A 26795-nucleotide genomic window follows, 5' to 3' on the forward strand; every position below is an offset into this window, starting at 1 on the left:
CCCCCTCCTCTCTCCATTACCTATCTCCCCCTCCTCTCTCCATTACCTATCTCCCCCTCCTCTCTCCATTACCTATCTCCCCCTCCTCTCTCCATTACCTATCTCCCCCTCCTCTCTCCATTACCTATCTCCCCCTCCTCTCTCCATTACCTATCTCCCCCTCCTCTCCCCATTACCTATCTCCCGCTCCTCTCTCCACTATCTCCCCCTCCTCTATCCACTATCTCCCCCTCCTCTATCCACTATCTCCCCCTCCTCCCTCCACTCCTCCTCCACTACCAACCTCCCCAATCCTCTCATCACTAAGTGGCAAAGATGCAGTGGAATACATGTGGGGATGTGCTGCTGTCTCACAGGCTGATGTTGAAGCAACCCCGCCCCTTTCTTATGCATTAGCCAATCACATTTTAATATCCCACATGTAAGCACGCTTCAGAAAGAGGATTTCACTCTGTAGCCTTAACCCTGGATTTGGCAGCTAAAATGCAGCTAGCTATGCAACGTCAGCTAATTTGAATAAAATTTGAAGTACTTAATGGATAAAACTACATCTTTCTATAATGCCGGCTGGGGATTTGATCTGAAAACCTATTGGTTACATGTCAGATGCTGTACCACTAGGCTAATTGAAGCCTACATGCTACCCTCTCCTGACAAACTAGTTGATGTTTGGCTGATATTGGGTGATGCAGAAGAATGGCTGGAGTTGTTTAAACTTGGCCTATTTGCTTAACATCAGCATGTGAGGCAGCAGTATCTCCTGGGCACATCCCAGGGCACCATTGTCATTTCTGCCTCCTCTCTCTCTCCTCTGCTCTCCTCTCTTCCCTCTCCTCTCTCACCTCTCTCCTTTCCCCTGTTACGCTCTTTCTTTTCACCTCACCTCTCTGCTCTGCACCTTTTGCGTCACATTCACTCTGTCTTCTCCTTCTAATCTTTTCTCTCATCTCTCGGCTCCCCCTGGCCTTACCCTCTCTCCCTGTTTCATTCTATCTTTCTTCTTTTGTGTTGTCTTCTCTCCTGGCCACAGTGTGTGCGTTGTTGAATGAGAGTGAACCAGTCAGCCTCTGTCATTAGTCAGTCTAATGCACACTTACACACACACTGAGTCACAACACACACACACACACACTCAAATCCCAGACAGCCATTCACTAATACACAGTTTCATAATAAATCATGTTTCAGCATGTTAATCCCACTGCAGGCTTAGAGGTCAGATAATATGATCCACAGATACGTACACATGAGTCTGTTATCCGTCTTGGTCCCTCTAAGAATAAAGCTCTGCATCGTCATGCAGTCATCTGATATTGCTCTTTGTTAGACACCACAGTTGGATGATGACAGATGCCATGTAAAATACAGAGGGCTAACAGATGATTGGTCCATACAGGTGGACAGAGTTTCGAGCTACAGTAAAACGGCCTCCCCAGTAACGCAGAATACAGACGGTGTGGTTAACTTGAGACCAAGAGAAACACTCCTTCTCTAGACAGACATCTGCTCTTAGCCTACAATCACACACACACACACACACACACACACACACACACATAGACTGACACACACAGACCTGAGGGGCCCTTGGCTGCTGTTGCTCTGTTATCCCAGGTGTTCTTTATTACCAGACCACGCTCCACCCACACTCACCCTTCAGCCTTACTCCAGCCCTCGCTTCTGTCCACGCTCCACCCACACTCACTCTTCAGCCCTACTCCAGCCCTCGCTTCTGTCCACGTTTGATCGCAGACAGACATCTATTTTAGACTTTTGTCCAGTTGGGAAAATGTGTGTATATATATATATATATATATATATATATATATATATATATATATACATTATAAAGTGAAGAATCTACCACTAGAGGCAACATTTAGCACTAGTCTAATAAACACTCCTAAGTTCTAAACTTTACTGATATCATTATTATTTACTGTCTATTATTTCTCAAATTGTCTTTCACTGCTTGTTCATGATTATAATGATATGCACTATTTTAAATATTCAATTATATTGAATGCTGTCAAATAACAGCTTTGCTATACAAGAGAGGACATTCCCAGTGTGACAATTTTTTCTAAAACAGATACAGTATTTGACAAAAGTACACCGCTCACATTTTTGTAAATATTTGATTATATCTTTTCATGTGACAACAAGAAATGACACTTTGCTACAATGTTAAGTAATGAGTGTACAGCTTGCATATTTACATTCCCAGTGTAAATTTGCTGTCCCCTCAAAATAACTCACAGCCATAAGTGAAAATGTCCAAATTAGGCCCAAATAGCAATTTTCTTTCCACTGTCATGTGACTTGTTAGTGTTACAAGGTCTCAGGTGTGAATGGGTCTCAGGTGTGTTACATTTGGTGTTATTGCTCTCACACTCCCTCATACTGGTCACTGGAAGTTCAACATGGCACCTTATGGCAAAGAACTCTCTGAGGATCTGAAAAAAATAATTGTTGCTCTACAGATGGCTAGGCTATAAGAAGATTGCCAAGACCCTGAAACTGAGCTGCAGCCCGATGGCCAAGACCATACAGCGGTTTAACAGGACAAGTTCCACTCAGAACAGGCCTCGCAATGGTTGACCAAAGTAGTTGAGTGCACGTGCTCAGCATCATATCCAGAGGTTTTCTTTGGGAAATCTACTTATGAGTGCTGCCAGCATTGCTGCAGAGGTTGAAGGGGTGGGGGGTCAGCCTGTCAGTGCTCAGACCATACGCCGCACACTGCATCAAATTGGTCTGCATGGCTGTCGTCCCAGAAGGAAGCCTCTTCTAAAGATGATGCACAAGAAAGCCCGCAAACAGTTTGTTGAAGACAAGCAGACTAAGGACATGGATTACTGGAACCATGTCCTGTGGTCTGATGAGACCAAGATAAACGTATTTGGTTCAGATGGTGTCAAGCTGCACTGGGGAGCTACAGATCATTGAGGGAACCATGAATGCCAACATGTACTGTGACATACTGAAGCAGAGCATGATCCCCTCCCTTCAGAGACTGGGCCGCAGGGCAGTATTCCAACATGATAACGACCCCAAACACACCTCCAAGATGACCACTGCCTTGCTAAAGAAGCTGAGTGTAAAGGTGATGGACTGGCCAAGCATGTCTCCAGACCTAAACCCTACTGAGCATCTGTGGGGCATCCTCAAACGGAAGGTGGAGGAGCGCAAGGTCTCTAACATCCACCAGCCCTGTGATGTCGTCATGGAGGAGTAGAAGAAGACACCAGCTGCAACCTGTGAAGCTCTGGTGAACTCCATTCTCAAGAGGATTAAGGTAGTGCTGGACAATATTGGTGGCCACATAAAATAAAATATTGACACTTTGGGCACAATTTGGACATTTCCACTTAGGGGTGTACTCACTTTTGTTGCCAGCGGTTTAGACTTTAATGGCTGGGTGTTGTGTTATTTTGAGGGGACAGCAAATGTACACTGTTATACAAGCTGTACACGCACTACTTTACATTGTAGCAAAGTGTCAGTGTTGTCCCATGAAAAGATATAATCAAATATATACAAAAATGTGAGGGGTGTACTCACTTTTGTGAGATACTGCATATACTTATGCTATTTGGGCGTTAGGGATTCATTAGAGGGTCAGTCTAGGTAAGTAATTACATAAACACAGAAATTTGCATTCCAAGAACGACCCAATAGAATATTCTTCTGTTGAACGTTATTTGACATTAACTTGTCAAATCAGACAGAAGTTTGATTAGAAGCTAGTAGAGGACAGTTTCACACCATGTCCTAACATCTGATCTGGCCCCTGGACACTGCACAACATCAGGAATGTTACCAAGAGATGCCTATGACTAATTAGTATAGGACTGGTACTTGGATTGGTTTCCCAAAGAATCCATGGCATCTTTAATAGAGATGTGGGTCAATTGAAAAGACCATGGTACAGAATGAAGAGATAGACAGAGATAAAGAAACAGAGAGAAGTAGGTAGAGTGGATGAAGAAGAGTTTCATGAGGTGTGTTGTGGTTCCACTAACATTTTTATTTTCCTGCCTGACAATATGGGCCAGTACATGCTAAAGATAGATGTTGAATGAATACATTGGAGTTAGAGTGATGGCATGTTCCTTTGAAGTGAAGCATAGCATCAAAGGCATCACTGATTAGGTCAGCTGGGCTGGACTGGAATGAATATTAAGATGGGATACGAAATTAGGCCTGTCAAAATTGTAGACACATACCATACCAAAACACACTTCTTGCTGTTAGATTCACTGTACGTTTTAAGGCTGTCCTGTTAGTTTAAATAGTCAACAGACAGTTCCAACCTATAACCTTTTTTTTTTTACAAACAATAAAATGGACATTACATGCGGCAATATTTATTTCTAAATATTGCATGCTCTTGAAAATGTTGGCATTAACATTTGCCTTAGATGTGCATCTCTGAGACACTTCATTTAGGATTTGTTTAGCTGTTTGGTTTAGACAGCGATGTATCTCTTAAGATGTCGTCTGTGGTCCGGGAAAGATACCAGACTCAGCCAATCAGCTTCTCATCAACACCTTGATTAGATTAATCTGGTGCTGCATCATGTGGGGTTGTTCTGGGCTAGAAACAAAGCCCCTACAGGACAAAGCCTGAGAAAACACTGGTCTGTCAGACTGAGAGAGGAGTCTTGAACAGTTGTTGATTTGGGATGTGTTGACAATTCCCTCTAGTCTAATTAGACTGCTATACGTACCTGCTAACTCACCTGGTATACTCCACATTGTGCAGCAACAGAGTGTAGAATAAGAACGGTGGCACACACACATAAACACACACATTCACTGCCTGGCTTTGTTGTGGGAGATGCAGGAATGTAAAATAGAGTGTATTACAGCTGTTCTACATGTTTTGTTGTTGGGGCTAGCGCAGCCCAGACAGACAGACAGTCGGACAGGCAGAAGCCTTGTCATCAGTTTTGTAAAGGATTTTCAGGGGATTGTTATGTAGCGTGTCTCACATACAGACAGGATGCTGTACACCTAATAACTGAATGTCTTTCCACTTCAACTTCTCTCTCTCCCTCTCTCTGTCTTTTCAGGTTTCAGTTTTGTCTCCCTTTTATTCTCTCTTTATATCATTGTGTGTCTCTGTCTTTTGATCTTTCTATTTGTCTCTCATCCTAGTTTAGTTGCCTGCATGTGTCTGTGCAGGGATTCGTTGCTGAGAAGTGATCGTATGTAGCTTTGGAATTTTTTCAGTACGCATTAAGTTCAATTTGGATAATCTCTTTTCATGTTGCCTGTGTTTTTAGATAGTGCTTTTGTGTCCTGAAGATCTACAATTAGCTCTCTGTTATTTAAAAGCAATAAAATATTCAAAACGTTTATCCAGATCTTTCAGAAAGGCTTTTTATAAATGATGTGAGTTGTAAGCTTGCAGTCTGTGATCATGCCACACTAGTTGATGAGCAACAGCTCAATGTTGGAATGTGTGTGTGATCCACGTTAATGTGTACATGTGAGAACCCAGGTTATAATCATACCAGGAAAAACAAGTCCCTGCTAGAGTAGGTGTTTTGGCAGGTTCCCTAGGGAAACTTCCAGATTCCGTGATGGGTTGAGAGTAAAAGGTACAATTGGTCATAGTGGCAAAAAGTTGGCATTTCTGCTTCAGGTTAGGGTAAGAGCTGGGGAATAGAGAAACGTGTGTATGTGTGTGTGTGTGTGTGTCAGTGTTCTGACTCTAAACCAAGACTACACCAGATTTGTCTCTCAGGATTTTACATTAAACTCATACATTAAATTGTCAGTGCATCTCAAATGCACAACTGCTGAAGACACTTGAGATTTACTTGGAACCACCGATGACCGCTTGATTATCATATTAGCAACAGATCAAACAATCAATATGCCAACAATTTTCCACATTCTTCCCGTGCTGATTACAACCAAAACATGTCCACTTTACACTTGTTTAGGATACAGCCCAGTAAACACAATTCACTTAATTAGCACAAGTGGAGAAGTCAGAAGAAGTATGGTCACATGGCACAAGCCTGTTTCGGTAAACGTTTGAGAATGTGGTTTGAGAAAACTCCCATAAGGGTCCTGATTATAGACACATGTTTTGTGAACTACCTGAGGGGATTAAATCAGAAACCATTTGAAATCACTTTGGGTTTTAATTTTTAATTTTTTTATTCTTATTGACATATTTCAAAAATAACTGTTACAGCAAATGGAAATAGAATTTGTGCACATTTTGCAGTTACTTATATCTACAAAAATGTATCTTCCACTTAGTATTCGATCAAATCATTGGAATTCCATCAACCTCATCAATTGTGTTTTAACCACACTTTCTTCTCCATCAGTGCTCTGTTTGGGGCATTATCCCTCAGTTCAGGAACACACATAACACTTCATCATGGTTTATCTTGTCAGCTCCCGCCCCAAATACCCTCAGTGACTTGACCTTCAGGGGACCTTTACACTGGCATTTACACGGATGTTCCTGCTAGCCTAAGACAACCTATCTTCTGGAGCACTAGTGTTACATTTCTGGCTAATGACCTTTAGTAGGAAAGACAGGTACCTCAGATGACCTCACTTATCTTTACCCCATTTTGTGAGCCTATTTGATATGGAACATGATTTGTGACCCCACCGTGCAAAAACAGATGATGTATTCACTGACTAATGTTTACTGCCTTAACTGGAGCAATAACTGTCCATATATTTTTGGTGACTAATTTGTATCCATTTAAATCTGAAGGAAGTAACTTTTAAAAATCACCATGGGAGATCAGGCAATAAATGTGTAGAAAGGACCATTATCATTGATTTTCTTTCTCCTTCAGTCTGATTCACTCCCTGGTACTGTCCAGTTTTGGTCTAAAGGTTTCTAAACCAATATACACACACACACACACACACCTTTCTGAAAGTATTATCCATGGTGGCATCATATTTTGTAGCTTAAACCATTGTTCCTTTTTAGTCTATCCCCAATCCTATACATGTACAACATTGGGTTGTGAACACACGTTTGGGAAACACTCCCTTGCATGATAGAGACATGAGGGCATAGGGCATTGGTTCTGAAGCTTTTAGAAGGTAATAGGATGGCTGAATAGGTGGTACAGGTTAAATGTGTAGTGTTAGTTGAAGTGTAGGACTTTAAAAACACTTAAACTTCAACTCCAGAGTTTACATTGCAAATAGAATGTATACGGTGTATATACTATATCAAGATGGTTTAGCTACAGTGGATATAAAATGTCTACACACCCCTGTGATAATGCCAGGTTTTTGTGATGTAAATTAATGAGACAAAGATAAATCATGTCAGAACTTTTAATGTGACCTATAATGTCAACAAGTTAATTGAAAAACAAACTGAGGGGGAAAAATGAAAAATTAAAACCTTACAATAACCTAGTTGCATAAGTGTGCACACCCTCTTATAACTGGGGATTTGGCTGTGTTCAGAATTAACCAATCACATTCAGACTCATGTTAAATAGAAGTCATTACACACCTGCCATCATTTAAAGTGACTCTGATTAATCACAAATAAAGTTCAGCATTTTCTTAGTTGCATCTCAGAGAAAAAGCCATGGTCCACAGAGAGCTTCCAAAGCTTCATTGTTGAAAGATATCAGTCCGGAGAAGGGTACAAAATTATTTCCAAAGCATTAGATATACCATGGAACACAGTGAAGACAGCACAACAGTGACATTACCAAGAACTGGACGTCCCTCCAAAATTGATGAAAAGACGAGAAGAAAACTGGTCAGGGAGGCTTCCAAGAGGCCTACAGCAACATTAAAGGAACTGCAGGAACTTCTGGCAAGTACTGGCTGTGTGCTACATGTGACAACAATGTATTCTTCATATGAATGGGCTATGGGGTAGGGTGGCAAGATGGAAGCCTTTTCTTACAAAGAAAAACATCCAAGCCCGGCAGAAATTTGCAAAAACAAACATCAAGTCCCCCAAAAGCATGTGGGAAAATGTGTTATGGTCTGATGAAACCAAGGTGGAACTTTTTGGCCATAATTCCAAAAAGGTATGTTTGGTGCAAAAAGAACACTGCACATCACCCAAAGAACACCACACCCACACAGAAGCATGGTGGTGGCAGCATCATGCTTTGGGGCTGTTTTTCTTCAGCTGGAACCGGGGCCTTAGGGTGGAGGGAATTATGAACAGTTCCGAATTCTAGGCAATTTTAGCACAAATCCTTCAGGCGCCCATTAGAAAGCTGAAGATTAACTTTTCACTTTTCAGCACGAAAACGACCCAAAGCACACATCCAAATCCACAAAAGCATGGCTTCACCAGAAGAAGATTAATGTTTTGGAATGGCCCAGCCAGAGCCCAGACCTGAATCCAATTGAACACCTGTGGGGTGATCTGAAGAGGGCTGTGCACAGGAGATGTCTTCACAATCTGACAGATTTGGAGCGCTTTTGCAAAGAGCAGTGGGCAAATATTGCCACATCAAGATGTGCCATGCTAATAGACTCCTACCCAAAACGACTGAGTGCTGTAATAAAATCAAAAGGTACTTCAACAAATAATTAGTTTAAGAGTGTGAACACTTATGCAACCAGGTTATTGTGAGTTTTTTTCTTTCTTTTTTTTCCGGTCACATTAAAGGTCAAAAAAGTTCTGACATGATTTATCTTTGTCTCATTCTTTTACATCACAAGAACCTGTCATTTTAACAGGGGTGTGTAGACTTTTTATATCCACTGTATGTTAATATTTATACTCCAATCACTCTATACTTTGGTTGTGCCAGTGTTCAGACAAGCATACTGAATACAGATGAAACATGAAAGGTACATGAAAGGATGGACGGCATAAACAAATGTCCATTTTTGAAGATTCACATTGAAGGATATCCCATTGGAGATCTTCAAAGTCAAACAAGATCTAACGTTTTCAGGCTACACTCAGGAGTTAGTTGTTCTTGTTTGTCCAGACCCTAGGTAAACAAGAGTGACTCAGGTCTCAGCAATGGAGTCTTTTGCGATAGAGGAACTAAGCCAGTGTTGTCTTTAGACTGACATCTTATTTGACAAATTGATAGGCAGACATGCCTGAAAGCTGTGATTCAAATTCAAAGTTATCAGGAAGAATGTTATTTCAGCAGGGTTTCTGTAGTTGTAGGTAGTTGATCTTATAGATGTATAGACGTATATAAGTTGTGCGTCTATATCACAAGGGCCTCATATGCTATGGTTTGGCACATACTAAGGATATTCATATTGTCACAAAATGTGGGATAAATCCAGCAAACAATGTCAAGAATTAACCAACAGTTACTCATTTTGTTGTGTTACAACATGAAATCAAGACTTAATCAGGAATGTTTGCCGTTGAATACGTCAAAATATTCTACAACGTCAAATTGAAACATTTATTCTACAAATTGTTCTAAATGAATTACAAATACAAATCAAAACATTGTGGAGTGCATTGCTTACCACGGAGGCTTGTTTGGAGGATTATTGGATTGTCATCTCAAATTGTAACATTGAAAAAATAACTCGTGTTTTTGGTTGGGCCCTTAATAAGAGTGTGGATGTAAATAGCATTCCACATCCAGCAGTTGTGGCAAGGTCAAAAGAATAATTTCCATAAATCAAAACCAAACATTAAGCATCTTCACAAATCAAAATGCAGGTAGTCCGATTAAAACCACTTGGCAATTGCGTGCATCAAAATAACTGGTGCATTAAATGCATTATTGTCAGATCCATACACAGAAAGGTTCCAAACAAAATAGACAGTAGCCTGCAAAAACCAAATCTAAACCTTCCTTTTAAAAGTGTGTGTGATGTAAATCTCTAGATCTACTGGTGTGGAGCTCTGTAACACCAAATTGACAGCGCTTCTGTGTGGTTTAGCCATGCAGGCAGATAGACATGCGCAAATGAAAATCGTAGCGGGCGTACAGATCAGTGGAAAAGGTAGGATAAATAATACATTGGCACTCGGCGAAAAAGGTTGTAGACTCCGGATGTCTCTCTGTTACATAGCATAGGTCTGGAGAAGAGAGGTTTTCTGTTGTGATACTTCAAAAACAGTCCTTCTCTCTGGGGAAAAATACATCAGATATTGAAAAGGAAGAAAAGAAACACAATTACCCACTCCCTATAGTGCCTTAATCACCATGCCTCGGCGTAAGAAATCTGCTCTTCTATACGTGTACATTTCAAATTCCCTGCAACTGCAAAATGTCTGATTTATTTACTCATCTCTCAGGGATGTAAATAAGCTGGTTAGTGAGGTGTCCATTTTGAATTTCTAATCCTGCTGTGCTTTATGACTGTCTGGGAGAGATATATTCAGTGTGTTGTTATTAAGAGTTGTCTCGGAGGACCCAGGGAAGTCCTGTTATTTATGCTGAATATCAAATGTCAAACTCCTCATTCCCCTCTTTAAGGAAGTTCATCTAATAGACACTCCGGAGAATTCTTATTTTTCTTCTTCTTACTCTCCTACGTGTTTTTCGTCTTCTTACATGTTACTAAACAAGTACGGTTGATACATTTTTCATCTTTGTACAGTTGATCTTAGGATTTATTGCTCACACATGCTCATTTCAAATATTTAATTAATAAAAAAAATAAAAAAAGAGAGAAAACGTAACACGTTTTAACTGCACCATCTTGATTCATGATAGGATTCAGCTCAAAACAAGTAACTTTCAACCAAAGGGACTGGCACATTTTGAGTCTCTTGAGATGAGGATGTGTGACACTGCTGTTGATTTAACCAGGGGTACTTGAAGATTTAGATCCTGCTCATTATCTGCATTATCTCTCAATACTAAAAGCAGAGAAAATGGAGCGAGTAGAGAAGGGGGAGGAGGCACTTAGATCAAAGGATCTGGTCCTCTTTTCTTTAGTTGGCCAATTAGGAGTCAAATGCCCAATGCCAGCCTTTCTACCCCCTGGCCCATGGCACGTCTTCCAGATCTGAGAGGAGGAGATAATGAATATTGTAATGACTTTATATGGTTGGCTGGGAGGAATTATTTCCAAGCTTGCGTGTGCCTCTACTCAATCCATTTAGATCTAGTTACAAGAAAGGCCGAAGGGTTTAGACTAGGGCAGAAGTCGAACAACCGGGCTATGATTAGAAAACCAACTCCTAGTCTGTGGAGAAACAATTCACCGAATGGCTTTGATTCTCTTCCCGCTCCCCCGCCCATCAGACGGCACCACGCAGGCGGACACATGCAGGGGTACAGACGCATCAAGCCACATCAGCCACCAGGAGACACAGTCCCCTCCATCTGTTTCCCTGGTCTAGTCGGGACGTGATCAGATCGGATGCCTCCGGGCTCTGTCTCCATTCCTCTCCTTTCTGCTTCTCCGCAGTTTTGTCATGCCCTGAGGAGAACACGCGCGCACGCGTGCACTTTTTCTCGGGGTGTCTGTCCAGCTGAGATGTCTCTCATGCCGCCTGTGACTCTTCTTTCATCTCTCTGTGTCTCGTTCTCATCATCTTTTCACTCCCTCGCTTTGCGGTATTGTGCCTGTCTGTATTTTAATGGGACAAATTATACCCTCCTCACACACACGCAGAGACACGCACACGCGCACACACACACACACACACACAGACACAGAGGGTGATTAATTGGTTCCAGTGGTGCCAAGAGCTTATTTAGTATCCCATCCTCCACGTTGCCTCAGTCTCAGTCGCATCACATCACATCAGGAATGCTCGAGTCTTTCAGAGGCCATTTGATCACCTGTACATCAACAGTAAGCTTCATTCACACTTTATCCCTCCCTCTTCCTTCCATTCATTTTTTCTCTCTCTTTCTCTACCCTCACTCTAGTGTCGGAGCCAAGTGTAGTGTCTATAGACAGTATGTATGCAGGGGAATATAAATGTGTAAGTAGATGTTTGTTCCCTTGGTTTTATCTGCAGTATCTGTGGACGACTAGGGAATTATATGTTTTGCAATTGTCTCTTTCCCTCTTTCTTTCTGTTTCTCACTCTTTATTAACACTCTCTCCCCTATTTCTTCCACTCTTTCTCCCCCTTTCTCTCTGGATTGTGTTGTGGTGATTTCCGTACGTTTGGCAGTGTTGCCTGTCTTCATCACCAGAGATATGTTAATTATTAACTCGCACTTCTTCTCACTTGTTATCACTAACCAATCCGAATAGCTCTTCTTTGTGTTGTTCATTTAAATCCTGCCACTTTAGGCACTTGTGCTGTCTCCCTACTGTAACTTATAGGAATGAAGAGCTTTCTTTAACCTTCATTGCAAATATTTCTTTCATGCAGGACAAGTGGACATTTGTTATTGATAGTGGTATCATTTTGGGAAAGCTCCTCTTCCTCTCAGCTGCTTTAGACAGGGGACAGAGACTGTGTGTGTACGAGATTTAAATGGGACCGGGGGGGAACAGTGATAGTGTAATTCCCTGCTAGCTTGAAAGCCACTTGGCTCACGTTAGCCAACCATGTAATTAAAGCCTTAAAAATGTCACCATCCTTCTCAAGATGGCTTTATGTCTCTTATCACTGCATTACCAGGTATGTGTTTGTGTGTGTGTGTGTGTGTGGCTCTAGCTGTGTGTGTGAGATAGGTGTTGGGTGAATATTGTTAGCGTGTTGGTCAACTGAGTGATCCACTCCAACCACTAGACAACAACGATAAAAAGCGCTTAATGTTGTGCCCATTTGGGACAAAAGCCTGAGAAATACATTACAGACCGGGTAATATCCCAGCACATTTTGTTTTAGAAGAAACAACATTTAGATTATTGACATCAGACTCGCTGATGTCTTTTTATGTTATTATTGCTCCAGGCATGGCAGGATTCCATAAAAGCAGAATCATTTCTTAACATTTCAGCAACCCAGGACACCCATCTCCTCAGATTGTTATCTTTTCTAAAGTTGATAACATGTTTACTGGAACATTATGAAACATTGTTTTGTTTCCATTTGATTTAAGATAAATTAATCAGATTGATTGCAATTGGCAATTTACATTTATAGGATTGAGATACCATTCAATAAAGATGGTACCCAAAAATCCAATTTACTTTAATGTTTCTCACCAATGAGTAAGACAAGACGAATACTAAATGGTCAGAAGCAACCCATGGACCCCCACACTCCATTACAATCCCCACCCCACCCTAACAACCAGTACACATTGTCAGTTCACTGTGTTTATTCAGTAGTATAAAGATGGGGTATGGAACATTGCTTTCTCCTCCTTTGTAATGTACTCCCTGTCAGTCTAGTGATTTCCCCCTCCCCCGTCAATAGAAATTAATCATTAAAGTTGCTTGCATTGTCATTCTTTTCATCCATTTTGCTGGGCTATGAAATACCTATTAAATAGTGTAGAAGACAACATTTTTGCATGTAATACAAATATATTGTGTTCTCGTTATTGGCCATTCTTCCATGAAAGTAATTCAGTTTGTCCTTCTCAATGGCTTCAACAAAATGTGTTTTGAATAGCGCAGCAAGGGGCATCTCTCTGCAAAGGCAATTTTTATGCTAAGGATATCATTGTGCTGCAACGGCTATCATTGTGGTACAAAGCTATCGGTATGGTGCAAAGCTATCAGAATGGTGCAACGGCTATCGTTATGCTACAAAGCTATCGGTATGGTGCAAAGCTATCAGTATGGTGCAAAGGCTATTGTTATGATAAATAGCTATTGGTATGCTGCAAAGCTATCAGTATGGTGCAAAGGCTATCGTTATGCTAAAAAGCTGTAGGTATGGTGCAAAGGCTACTGTTATGCTAAAAAGCTATCGGTAGGGTGCAAAGCTATCAGTATGGTGCAAAGGCTATCGCTACGCTACAAAGCGATCAGTGTGCAATAAAGGAAGTTGGAGGTGTAAGGTAGTATGTGCAACTGAAATGCAGGGATAGCAGCAGTGAGGTTCCCGAGTTAGACATGTGCATATAACAACTAAAAAATGCAAGCACAATGGCAATTCTAAATCTGCAGTGCAGGCAATTTGAAGGTGCAAGGTGGCATCTGAAATGCAAGGATAGCAGCAATGAGGTTCCCAAGGTAGACCCGTAGTACAAGGGAGTAGTGCAACAAGGTCCCCGAGAGGCAGTACTAAGCGGTGGGCAGGTGGGTACGGTTAGTGCTGGGTCACAGAGTTCAGCAGGGTTACAGTAGCTGAAAAGAAACTGTTCCTGAGCCTGCTGGTACGAGAACAAAAGAGACCTGTACCGCCTGCCTGGTAGTAGGACGACCAACAGTTTGTGGCATGCGTGTGAAGGTCTTTGAAGATGCCACGCGCCCTGCGCAGACACCACTTGCGCTAGAGGTCTACAATTGATTGAAGCTGGGCACCACTGATGTGCTGGCCGGTTTTCACCCCCTGTTGTAGGGCCCTTCGGTCGGCCACGGAGCATCTGCCAAACCACACTGTGGCGCAGTTCATCCGAATGCTTTAGATTGAGCAACGGTAGAAGTTCGCAACGATCTTGGAAGACAGGCCGGGCCTTCATCAGCCTCCTCAAAAAGTGCAGGCACTGCTGTGTCTTTTTGACCAGGGTTGAGGTGTTGAGGGTCCAGGAGAGGTCCTCGGTGATGTGGACACCGAGGAATTTGAAGCTGGACACACTCCACCTCACTGCCATCAATGAGAACTGGAGCATGACTGCAGCCTTTAGCTCCTTGGTCTTGGTATGGTGCAAAAGCTATTGTTATGCTGCAACCTTTCTCATATGAAAACTGTTCCTATTAGCCTACGACTATGATGGAGAAATGGGTTAGGGAATAAAATCATGTTACAACCCTATGAAAACATTGATTATACCATTTAAAATGATTTATATATTGTTTCACCAAGTACCAGATACAATTATGTCAAACTATCAGGGATATAAACACGATAAAGTCCATTGAATTGTTTCCATTATGGTCATCATTGAGGGTAAGTTACTGGTAACTATACACGGGAAAAAAAAGAAAAAGTGCACTTTGTTCCTGACTGCAGTTAAATGTTTATTGATGGAATGTTATTAGGCTTATGTTTCTGTGCTGTTTGTCTTTAACAAGGTGGGCTTTTTCTCCCCCTCCTTCCAGATAGTCACCAGTCAATGTGTTCTGTGGTAAGGAAGGTTTTTGAATTTTCAATTCCCTCGGTTGACCACCTTATTCACCTTTTCTTTTCAATCTGGGCAGAAACAATGCTTTTTTCCACTTCTTGTTGTGGTGAGATTGGAATGGGGCTCCATAACTGACCAGAAACTGTCATGTCTCAATCAGTAGTAGGAAGACATTTGGTCTAAATTGGATGTTGGTTACTAAAGGTCTTTGAATATTATGAATCCAATTAATAATGATTGGCTCCAAAAAATTGCTGAATTTTTCAAATATCAAAATATATAACAGAAAATATTTCAGGAATGCATAGCAACCTGTACCTTATTGAAGGCTTACCTATGAAGCTAACCAGGGTTGGGCTGGTTGGTTCTTGGATGGGAGACTAAAGCTCCAGGAAGCAGTGTTAAAGGGCTGGTAAGGGGCACTCTTCTCTCTGGCCTAAAGATAAAATCCCAATTTCCCAGGGCAGTGATTTGGAAATTGCCCTGTGTAGGGTGCCTTCTTTCAGATGGGATGTGATCATTAAAGATCCAAACCAGGTGACTGTCATCATTAAAGATCCAATAGTTCTCTCTTCCTCAATTAACGTTCAGATGACTCAACTCTTGTCACAGTAATAATGGAAGTATTTGAAGTGATGTGAATCTTTGATGTGGAGGCATTACCTGTGAATTTTTTTATCTCTGGAAGACGTCAGAGATTTCGTGGTGGGAGTACTTCTAACCCATGTCATAGATCTGTTGAGCCATCTGTGGATCAATATGGTATTTTCCTATTTTAAAGAAAAAGCTTTTGTTTAAAAGTGAGATTGTCTGAAATGTGCACCGTCACTAAGAGAAAAAAAAAGGAGTACAGGAGAAAGAACACAAATCAGCAAACCTCCACGTACAATTTGACAATCAACTACCATGCAGATAAGGTTGTTTCTTATGTAAACTTATAGTGCTCCGAGCCCTTTAAGAGATTTCACCGGTCAGGTCAAATGGTCTTTACCGTATACTTTACCTTGGCATCCATGCAGAAAATATTTTAATCACGTCATGGTGGTGTTAGGGTGTTATAGATTTGATTCATTTATTTTCTCCTTTAATGCGGACACTGTATGTAAACTGCTTTAGTTTACCTTGACCTCAACTTCCTTCTGTAGTATGTGTGACGTGTGTGTCCCTTTGTGTGTTTGTGTGTGTACTGGAGCTAGAGTAGAGTCACCTGCTTTTAAGTCATGCTCTGTATTCAAAGGCCAGATCCCCCAGGCATTCTATAATGGGTTTAACTCTCTGTCCCCTGCTAGAGTACCTCCAGAAACCACAGGGCAAGGTTACATGGGTAATTGCTTGTGTGTTTGTGTGTGTTTTTGTGTGTGTGTTTGTGTCTGTAAGAGAGAGTGATCTCCCATCACAAAAACCAATGCTACAATAACCCATTTTTAGGATCGCCTCTTCCCCAATCTGTTCCACAAACCTTGTTCCAGCAGAATAAACATTCCTGCAGAAACATACATCAGCCAGTCAAGTGTGTGTGTGCGTTGCTCAAGTACATATCCCTACGTTCTTCAACCCAGTGGTTTTGGAGACCGTCTAATGTCAGTCCTCACTCCTAACTGTGATTGTTTTCCTCTTTCTCCGACACACACACACACACACAATTGTGATAAAAATACCAGTAGGATTTGGGAACCTTTGGAGAGATAGGGAGGTGCACTGCTGAAATTGCTGGGTGTAATATGTTTGTGTGTGTGTGGGTATGTGTGTGTGTGTGTGTGTGGGTATGTGTGTGTGTGTGGGTATGTGTGTATGTGTGTGGGTATGTGTGTGTGTGTGTGGGTATGTGTGTGTGTGCGTGTGTGGGTGTGTGTGTGTGCATGTGGGTATGTGTGCGTGTGTGTGGGTATGTGTGTGTGTGTGTGTGGGTATGTGTGGGTATGTGTGTGTGTATGCATGTGATTGAAATGGGACCAAGATACTTGCCCATCGAATCACTTTATACCTGATTGACGTCTAAATTAGACATTTATCCAAGTGGAGAAAAAGTCGATATATGATTGAAAATCTGCCACTAGGGACAATAGTCAACACTATTATATTAAAACAGACTGGATGGGCGGTGAAGACATCGACTATGGAGCTGGTTAGTTTGCATTGAATGAACGACTGGAGTTATTTGATGGCACTTTGGTGCTTTTTTTTAATGACTTTCCTAAACTTTAACCATTAAATTTACCATTCAGAATGAATATACAACCCTGAACCAAACAATAACCCCGCTGCCAACCTTAATAGCTAACCCTAATCTTTTTTGGGTGTTCACATTTAATATTGACCTGAGACTGAGAGGTTTGTCCATCATCCCTGAAAACAGGCTGTTGTGTTGAAACAGTCACCTCCATTTTTCACTACAGTCTGTTACCACAGTGGGTTTCTGAGTTTCTGTCACCAAACACAAGGATTTAGTAGAGTTAGTACAAAATCTGAGTAGTCATCAGGGTTTCAGTACATTTAGACAGCATAACAGTTGTCTCATTGCATTACTATTTTTGTGTCGTTTCTGAGTATTAGGCTTTCGTAAATTATCTAGGATCTTCCCCCCGACAACATATACAGGCACCCGTTTCTGTTAGCCCTAAGCCCTGTGTTTCATCGCTCATCAGGCCTGTCCATGTGGCAGACCGAGAGAGCACTCACTGTTGAACTGCTCTGTATCCAAACACTCCACTCATGATAGCCAGCCACAAACTGCCCTGATTGGAATCTCAGAGCAGTTTTCCGAAGGGACTGACTCACACACGTGCACACACACACTTGACTGGCTGATGTATGTTGCTGCAGTGATGTTTATTTTGCCGCAACAATGTTTGTGGAACAGATTGGGAAAGCAGCGATCCTAATAATGGATTATTGGCAGTGGTTTTGTAATTGGAAAAAAAAATATCTCACTAAGGGAAATATCAAGACACACTTATACACACACAAATATACACAAACACACGCACACACACAAACACACGCACAAGTACACACAACACAAACTCATTCAGAGGTCTCCAATTGGCCAAATGCAAGCCATCAGTAACCAACCACCCATTTATGAGTAGTTCGCCAAACAAATCTGAAGGTACCTTTACTTTTCATGTTCCTCAATAAAACAGGGTAGCTTAGTAGGTAATGCATGGTCCTCACAACACCAGGGTTGTCGGTTCAGTTCCCACAGGGCCAGTATAAAATATTTATGCACTTACTGCTCTAAGTGGCTCTGGATAATAGCATCTGCTAAATAATTTACATGTAAAACAAATCACACGAGTGTCAGACACTGCAGATTCCCAGGTTTTGTCAAACCATGCCACATTGCCATCACCCCACAACTGTTTAGCCAAGCCAAACCTTACACAATAATACCATTTTACTATGTTGTCCCAGTCATGTGAGCCAGCTCCTGGCTAATGATACCTGTGTTATGGGCTCTCAGAAATACTTTGAACTTTCTGTTATCCATCTGAAATGGCAGCAGTAAGCTACAGAATCATCCCCCACCAGCATATTCCTCCCCAACTTAAAGCACAGTTATAGTGCCAGATGTTCTACTAAAGGGAAGTCGCTCTAAAAAAAACATTTCTACACACACGCCACTTGTGTGTAGAAAAACCTGCTCAGATAGCTGTTTGCTCTGCTCAGAATTTGCCTTTAATGCTATTTGTGTGCCTTTGTGTCTTGTCACAGAGATGTGTAAGTGTGCGTAATCCCTGTTGAAAACCCCACGTACCAGGAAGGAAGATCCAAGGCTAAAACAAACAGCTTTCTAATCTGACTGTGAAGATAATCTTTTATTTGAAATGGATCAACATTTATTTTACGGCTCAACATTCGAACCCGAATCTGGTTTTACATTCTCATTCCCATGATTTTACGAACACACTGACTTCATTTCATCTCTGACACATTTCCCGTGGTTCATGTGTTTAGTCTAGGCGCAATAACAGAACGACAATCGACCAACCTACCGGCAGTCAAAATACAAAACCACACGTTAGGCCTGTCACATTGGGAATACTAGAAACTTAGTGTCAGAATTGTGTGGGCACTATATCGGGTTTCTGTGCGGTGTGCATGCATATCGCTTGATTTTCTCTCGATTGACACCCACAGTCCTGCGTGTTGTCTCGAACAATGCAGGTGTAAATTTGAACGCTATGGAAATGATTACGCAGACTAAGATAAATCCATCTAGTGTTTTATTCTCGCCTTTGTAATGTAAATAAGCCCATAGATTTTAAAGTCTGTGGTTGTTTAAATGCATTTGTGTGTGTGTGTGTGTGTGTGTGTGTGTGTGTGTACATGTTTTTTGTGGAGAGAGGAAGCATCTATCAACACTGTGATGTGACCCCCAGACACCCAACTGTCTGTTTGAACAGATGGACCATTAAGGCTCAGGTACACCTCAGTTGCATGGCGCATTGAACCATTCCTCTTGCGCAGTCAAACATAGTGCGCTCGGATAATTTCATACGATCTTTGGCTTATAAAAAGAAGGGATGAAGCAGTGATATTATCCTGGTACAATGGAAAGTGCACGACCGTCTGACCAATCAATGTAAGGAAATTTAAGCGAAACCAACGAAATTGAAATAATGCGCACGAGACGCAAAAGTCCCCTCCCGTTGAAGCAACCCTCCCCACTAAAACAAACTACCTTTATGCAATCCATGCACAGAGGATGACCATGCACACGCTTTATTGTGGAAGTTTAAATTGACCTTTATACCCACTCTCTCCCTTTCTCTCCCTCCCTCTGTGTGTGTGTGTGTGTGTGTGTGCATGTGCGTGAGTGTGTGTGTGTGTGTGTGTGTGTGTGTGTGTGTGCATATGTTACTGATCTTGTGTGAACCAGAACCTGTGGCAAATCTGGCTTTTTTCCGATCCTGACATGTAAAACATGGTTTTTGACTCGGGTTAAGTTTAGGGCTAGGGCTATATTTAGGTTTAGAATAATTGCAGACATATCTGTAAGTTGTTACTTTTAGAGTCTGTTCATTAACTGAGTATCAGGCTCTAATTCAGATATGATCAATATGGTTGTGCCGTAATGATCCTCCGTCATTTTATCCCATATTGATCAGTTAAAGGACACCAAGTCACATGGCGACTGTTTTTCATTGCACTCATAAGATCAGTAGCCTGGCTTGAAACATGACAACATGCCCTGACCCCCCAACATGACCCCCAGGCTTTGGTTCAGCCGGCAAACCTCCCAGCCTGCAGAGTATAAAGTATATATGCTTAGACGTGTTTTATATTCCCTTGCATTTAAAATATGCTTAATAACATTCAAGAGGATACCATTTAAAGCAAATCAAAACTTTGGGAATATTCCTTTATCCGCCCGCTCTCTGATTGAGTGTTGAAAACAGCATCCCTCCCCAGCATTATATTTCCACAACCTCCCCAGCTCTCCGTGCGTTGACAGGAACAGTGCATTACATCTAACCTGCTTGGTGTGTCTGACTTCAGGAACGCCGGGTGATTGTTGTTAATGTAAAGACATGACCTTGCATTTATTTTAGTCCTGTATAGGGAGTAGCAGTTTGTTGTGTGGTCTGTAAAGCCATGCTACTCAAGGAGTATTATCCTGAAGATGTCCCCCGTCGAGGAACAGTGAACTGTATGATTAATGGTCCAGTGTTTGTGTGAGAGATATAAAGCAATTTACGCAATCAGCCTGGGTCTGATTTAGACACATTTTTGAATTTTTTTTATTCTGTACAGTTCTTACAGTTCAGTCGGCCGTGAAGAAACATGTATCATCCCACCCACCGTAAACCATGGCAGCCTCAGCAAAGCACAATGGTGTGTGTGTGTGTGTGTGTGGGCCCCAGCCGTGGCCCCAGTTTCAGTGTGCTGATATAGATCCAGTGGGAGAGAGCTATGCTGCTGCAGGGATATGTTCCGCAACACACACGCCCGCACGCACACACACACGCACGCGAACGCACACACGCACGCGAACGCACACACGCACGCGAACGCACGCACGCACGCGAACGCACGCACGCACGCGAACACACGCACGCACACACGCACGCACGCACACACACAGCGCTTCTTTAGCCCTGCGTGGATGGAGCTGTGCAGTCAATCAATAGTATTTCTTTTTGGTGATTTCCTCTGGCATGTTGGTATGTGTGCTGACATTGTGAATACAGGCTGAGCCGTGAGATAATTGACTGCAGGTTTGCTGCCTCTCTCTGACTGTTTATGAGAAATGACATGCACCCTGTCAGAATAGAGGGAAATGTCACCCTAGAAAATGCTATAATGGGTAAATATTACTAAAGTGAAAAGGTTCCTGATATAATAGGTAAACCCTTTAGAGAAATAATGGACTGCCAGGTTCTGTAGACTATGCTGTCAAAAGGCTAGGAAAACTTTACTGAAGAAAAATGACATTTGGACAGTTATATTATATGGCGTTATATAGAGTGAAAATATTCTCACAAAAGTAGAGGAAAGCTAAAAGACATTCATATTCTGTTCATGGAGTAGGGAATAAAGAATAGCACATAGACAGATTGGTCTTGACTGGCAGTGTTAGACAGGTGCTTTGCATTAGATAGTGTCGCACATTCCACCTTGAAGCCTTCCTTCAGAAGAGACTGGTTTGTCTGCTGGAATAGCCATGCCCTGAATGTACATTTAAACAGATCCATTTGGAGTGTTGTTTTATACGTTTTATATGGGCTCCGCATTTACTGGGGCCCACGAGGAGGAGTGTGTCCCACATGTGGTTAATTTTGAGCACACATACATCCACACACACGCTCACACAAATGCACACCCATACATGCTCCTGACATGCTGTGTGAGGGAATGCAGAGCTTGGTTTGGGGTAGAAGGGGTCGGAGATTAAAGGTGATCTGGGTGAATGAGAGGACGACAGCAGCTGCCTTAGCTCAGCATGACTCCGAAACTAGAACCATCCCTCTCTTTGTATCACTCTCTTTCTATCCTCTAATATTCTGTATCTTCCTCTCTCCTCTTTCTATCTTCGATTATTCTATATCTGCCTCTCCTTCTATCCTTGAATACTTTCCCTCTCTCCTCCTTCTTTTCTCTAATACTTTTATCCCCTTTAATTTTTTCACTTAATTTTTCCTTCAGAATGCCTTGTTGGTAAACTGAAGGAACTTATCTTGCCTTTGTCTCTCTACAGGCGTGTCTCTCCGATGCGATTGGCTCACGGCCCAACAGCAAGTGAGCGACGCACCACCTCCCCATGGCTCCGCCCCCAGAGGGTCGTCCCTCCCTTACCCAGCATGCCGTGCTGCTTCTGCAGTGCATGCTGTTCCTGCGGGCTGGGGGTGTGGTCGGCAGGAGAGGGCCAGTACTGCTACATGAATCTCCCTGTCACCGAGCGGAGCATCCTCTCATTTCACACACAGGTAGGTCACACATACAGACACGCACACACACACAAACGGCTAACGTGCCCACACTCCTCCCAACACACTCGTCCCAACACAAGACTCCCTACACACTCATTCCAACACGCTCATCCCTCTCCTCATATAGTTTGGGATTTTGTTGTTAAAATCATATTCCAGATATTTCTAGCATATTTTGTTCCAGTATTTCCTGTATTCAACTACTTATTTAATAGACCGTTTCAGCTATAACACTGTAAAACTTTCCTGGATGAAATCAACAGAAATCAATTCACTTCTCTCCTCCAACTACATACCAGCCAAATGCCACTGCGCCCATTCCATCCCTGCTCAAATTGAGTCAGCTAATCATACAGCTCTCTGTCTGGGGTCTAATTGAGCGAAAGGGCAAGGTCACCACACACACAAACACACACACATACACACACACACACACATACACAAACCAGCCTCCCCTGTTAGCTCATGGCTAGTTGATCAGTCTTAGTGCTCAGAGTTTATTGAGCGTGATGTCTATGACTAACAGTCTGGGTAAAGCGTTGTGCTGTCTTCTGCTCTGTGGTGGTTGGGGTGACCAGACCGGTCTAGCACAACCGTCCGGGGTCAACCTTTTGTGTTTCCTGGTGTGTCCCAGTAAGGACCATTAAATGCCTGTTGCTGTCCTGTAAATGTGGTGGTGTTAATAAAGCATGGAGACATTTTGGTTAGTAGTCAGACTGAGCTCAGACACGGCGGAGAGGAGAAGAGCAGGAGAAGGAGATGAATGTATTGTAATGGAGCCCACATTTCCATCTCAGGACCTCCAAGCCCACTGCACTTTCCCATGATTCAGGGACTGATTAAGATCTAGGATCTCAATATCAGGTAGAACAGAAAAGGGACAGTCTCTGGACCTTGTAACGTCAGGGCTACACATTCCTGATCTATAGTGTAATACGATCCACAGGTAAAAAAGGTGTACGCACACACACACACACACACACACACATTGTTTTGTCATATGCTCTATAATCTGTGTCCTCTATAATCTGCATCCTATAATCTGCGTCCTGCTCTAGGAGGGAGGTCCAAAGGTCCTCCAAAGACAGGGAACATTGACACAGACCTCAGACATACGTATGGAAATATAGAAATGATATAGAAATCAAGTTCCCTGGAGGATGGAGCGGTTCTCATTGAACTCCCACTGGGCAAGACATCATGGCCTTCTGCAGTTTGGACACACATCTGTACACATTATCCCATGTCTCCAGAGGCCATATTCAATCCAAACCAGCAACTGGCTTTCTGGAATAGTAAAAAAATATATATAACTCCTATATCGAGAAACCCTGTTATTTCTATTGTTGGCCTTTTTTTCCCTTCACAGTGTAAATGTTATTTTGTAAATGTCAATTACCCTATTTTGTTAAGTTAAAGACAAGCTCCCTTTATGGTAGGTGGTTAGTGACTTTGACTGGAAAGGATTCCCAAGACGTTTTTCAATGACCCGTCTTCTGCTTTGTCCTGTAGAGTCTGATGCCTGTGGTTAGCAGGATGTGTCACTCAAACACATGACGGACTCAACCTGAACGGGTGCTGGAGTCTGTGACTGGAGTCTTTAGCCAGACAAACTTGCTGTTACTGCAGAGCAACGCTCACTTTTTGAAGTCGTGTAGTACACAATTTGTTCTTTCCTTTGTCACTCTGAGTGCCTCTTTAGAAGGAGTGGGATTCAAAGTTGAATTGCTCAACAAAGACACACAACATTTAGAACTAAACACTGAACATCTGATATTTCAAGTAACATTTCAAAATATCTTGTCAAGGCCAATTGTGATGAAATGGCATAAACATTTTGAAGAAAAGTAAATCTGACAAGACATTAATTGCATATGCAATTAGGGAAATCAATGAAGTGTTATCATTAGCGTCTGTTCCTGAATGAACGTTTAAGTTACACGCAACAGTTGAGAGTGTTCAGGAAACCGTGTCATCTTATTGTCTTGCCAGACACACGGTCTGGTCTCTGACGAGTTCCTAAGACTTTAACAACGGTGTGTAGGCCTTCACTGTTATCAACCTACACATAATAACACATCATTAAAGAACTGGGCTGAGTGTGTGTACTTTGTGTGAGACTATCCAAACAAAACCAACAAATAGACACATCAGATTCAGAGCAACTGTCTGTTGCTTTGACGATTGGAGACAGTTTAATTGGTCCGTAGGGGAATGGTTTTTACAGCTCGCTAAGTCCACTGCAAGCCGGCTAGCTTCTTAAACATCAATGCATTCTATTCATATCTAAACTTCCCACAATGTTGCATGTTAATACCCAACCCAGGAAATTAAATGTAGTCCACACTGCCTCTATGCTGTGAATCATAATACTGTAATTTGTCCCAGTAGTCAAACCTCTTTATGTGTTTTCCTTAACTTTTTGTGGGTTTTTTTCTCCCTTAAACAGTGTTGCTCTAAAGTGCATGTTATATTTAAATTTGTTATTGCACACTTGTTTGTGGATAAGGAGGTTTGTCAGGTATGATTCAACCTCGGTCCTACGAACTCTGCAGAGCTCTGCACACTGTCAGTCAAGTTGCCGAACTTCAGAAGTAAAATGCTTTGTTTTCACGTAATAAATAACACTGTAAGGGAAAACCTAGCTCCTGTCAACATGGACCTTGTTTTCTAGATCGAAACAGGAGATATTCTTTCTATCTGGGCCAAGAGTTTTCCCTGTTTGGGAAATGTGGTCAGGAAAAGCGTTACACATATCTGAACATATCTGAGCTCCTCAATCCATCAAGATAGTTGTAATTCTATATTGTTGCTCAGACATTTTAAACCCACCAACTACCCCCCATTTACTCCTAGTGACCTTCACAGTATTCTAGTCACAATTAGTTCCACATGTGTATATTGTCCCTAGTCAGGCTGTTCTGTACAATTTGAGCACTCCGACTGAAGACTGCCCTACTCTCTGTAGCTGTGTTGTAAATATTTACAGTCTGTCGTTTTGTCATTGTGTGTCAACTGATCTGTGTCAGATCCCCCAATAACAAACCAGGAAAGATTGATGGAGGAGAAAAAAAGGCAGTTCTATTTTGGAATTGAGGACTGAAACGAGGAGTGAAAGGGTTGAGGATTGCCTCGTTGCCATGACAGCCCTGGCCACGTTCGCCGAGTTATTTTCCCAGTCCTTACGTACTCCGCGTGGCTCTGTATGGTTCTGTCTCATCGACAGCCAAGCCCCGAATCCACCCGGCTGTGGTGCAAGCACAGTAATGATGTGATTACATTATCGCTCACACATTTTGGGCATGAAGAAGACTAGAGCGACAGGGGCCAAGGGATGTATAAAAAACACATGCATTTTGTTTATGGAAGAAATTATATAAATGCCCAGCATTTTTTGTGGAGGTCAAGGTCAGAGTTGATTTAAGGTTCAACGTTAATAAAGTGCTCCTAAGGGATCCTTAAATCCATTGCTAGTCCCCTAGAGCAGTAATTCCAGCCCTCATTTACTCCCAGCAGTACCATTTCTGGTTATAAATTCATTCACACCTGAATCAAGTTGTCTGCTCACCACGAAGCCCTAAATGAATTAAATCGGGTGAGGTTGTCTGGGGCTACAACACAAAATGTGCGCCGTTGTGGTTACTAGAGGATTTGAGTTCAGAAATGCTAAACTCAAATTCTGGCTTGAAAACATACTAATGTTCTACTAGTCCACCAAGTTGTTAAACATTCCATAGACCTTCACATGACATTTTAAGGAAGGACAAATTTTTTATGAACTTAAAATACTGGATAGTTTCCTGTGTACTAGTGTTCTGCCCATACCCCTCACTCAGCCCAAACCAAACCAAAATAAAAATGTCCTGACATCCTCCAACATTTGTCTGGTCTGTTTCTCATTAGGGCCCAGAGCCCTGGGTAACACATCTGCCCTGCCTATGAATGCTTATCAACGCTTATGAATGTTTATGAGCCCTTCACCTCATAATAAAACACATAAATCCTCAGTGTTGTGTAGGTTGTATTCACCTCCCTTTCCCCTCTGAGAGGGACCTGATTGAGGCTATACCCAGGCGGACCATACTGTGATTTATGGGGGAAACACTGGGTAACTGAATCCTTGGGTTGCCTCGGGGTGTTACCGGCACATTTGTATGCTCTGGATGCTCCCCCCATGCTATGAAAAACGAGCCCATTGCCAGCACCAGAGAGGCGCATCCCAAACTCCCATTCCCCTGTAGAATTAGAA

The 26795-nt window shown here is 42.2% G+C and overlaps 1 protein-coding gene across 4 annotated transcripts in view; it reads left to right on the forward strand.

Moving 5' to 3' along the window:
• sema5a (sema domain, seven thrombospondin repeats (type 1 and type 1-like), transmembrane domain (TM) and short cytoplasmic domain, (semaphorin) 5A) overlaps positions 1–26795 on the forward strand; it is a 121744-nt gene that overhangs the window by 16973 nt on the left and 77976 nt on the right. For 2 of the 4 annotated variants that reach the window (XR_004575098.1, XM_034289437.1), the window contains exon 2: positions 22315–22543. Coding sequence is in view for 3 of the 4 variants with exons in the window: in XM_034289437.1 (XP_034145328.1) it covers positions 22378–22543 (166 nt within the window). In the remaining variant the exon portion in view is untranslated. Of the gene's footprint in view, positions 1–9944; positions 9964–11748; positions 11770–22314; positions 22544–26795 lie in introns of those variants that run through there. The other 2 variants (XM_034289438.1, XM_034289439.1) reach the window with 2 other exon arrangements.

The sequence above is a fragment of the Esox lucius genome, chromosome 21 (genome assembly GCF_011004845.1).
Source record: "Esox lucius isolate fEsoLuc1 chromosome 21, fEsoLuc1.pri, whole genome shotgun sequence".
In the NCBI taxonomy this organism is placed as follows: Eukaryota; Metazoa; Chordata; class Actinopteri; order Esociformes; family Esocidae; genus Esox; species Esox lucius.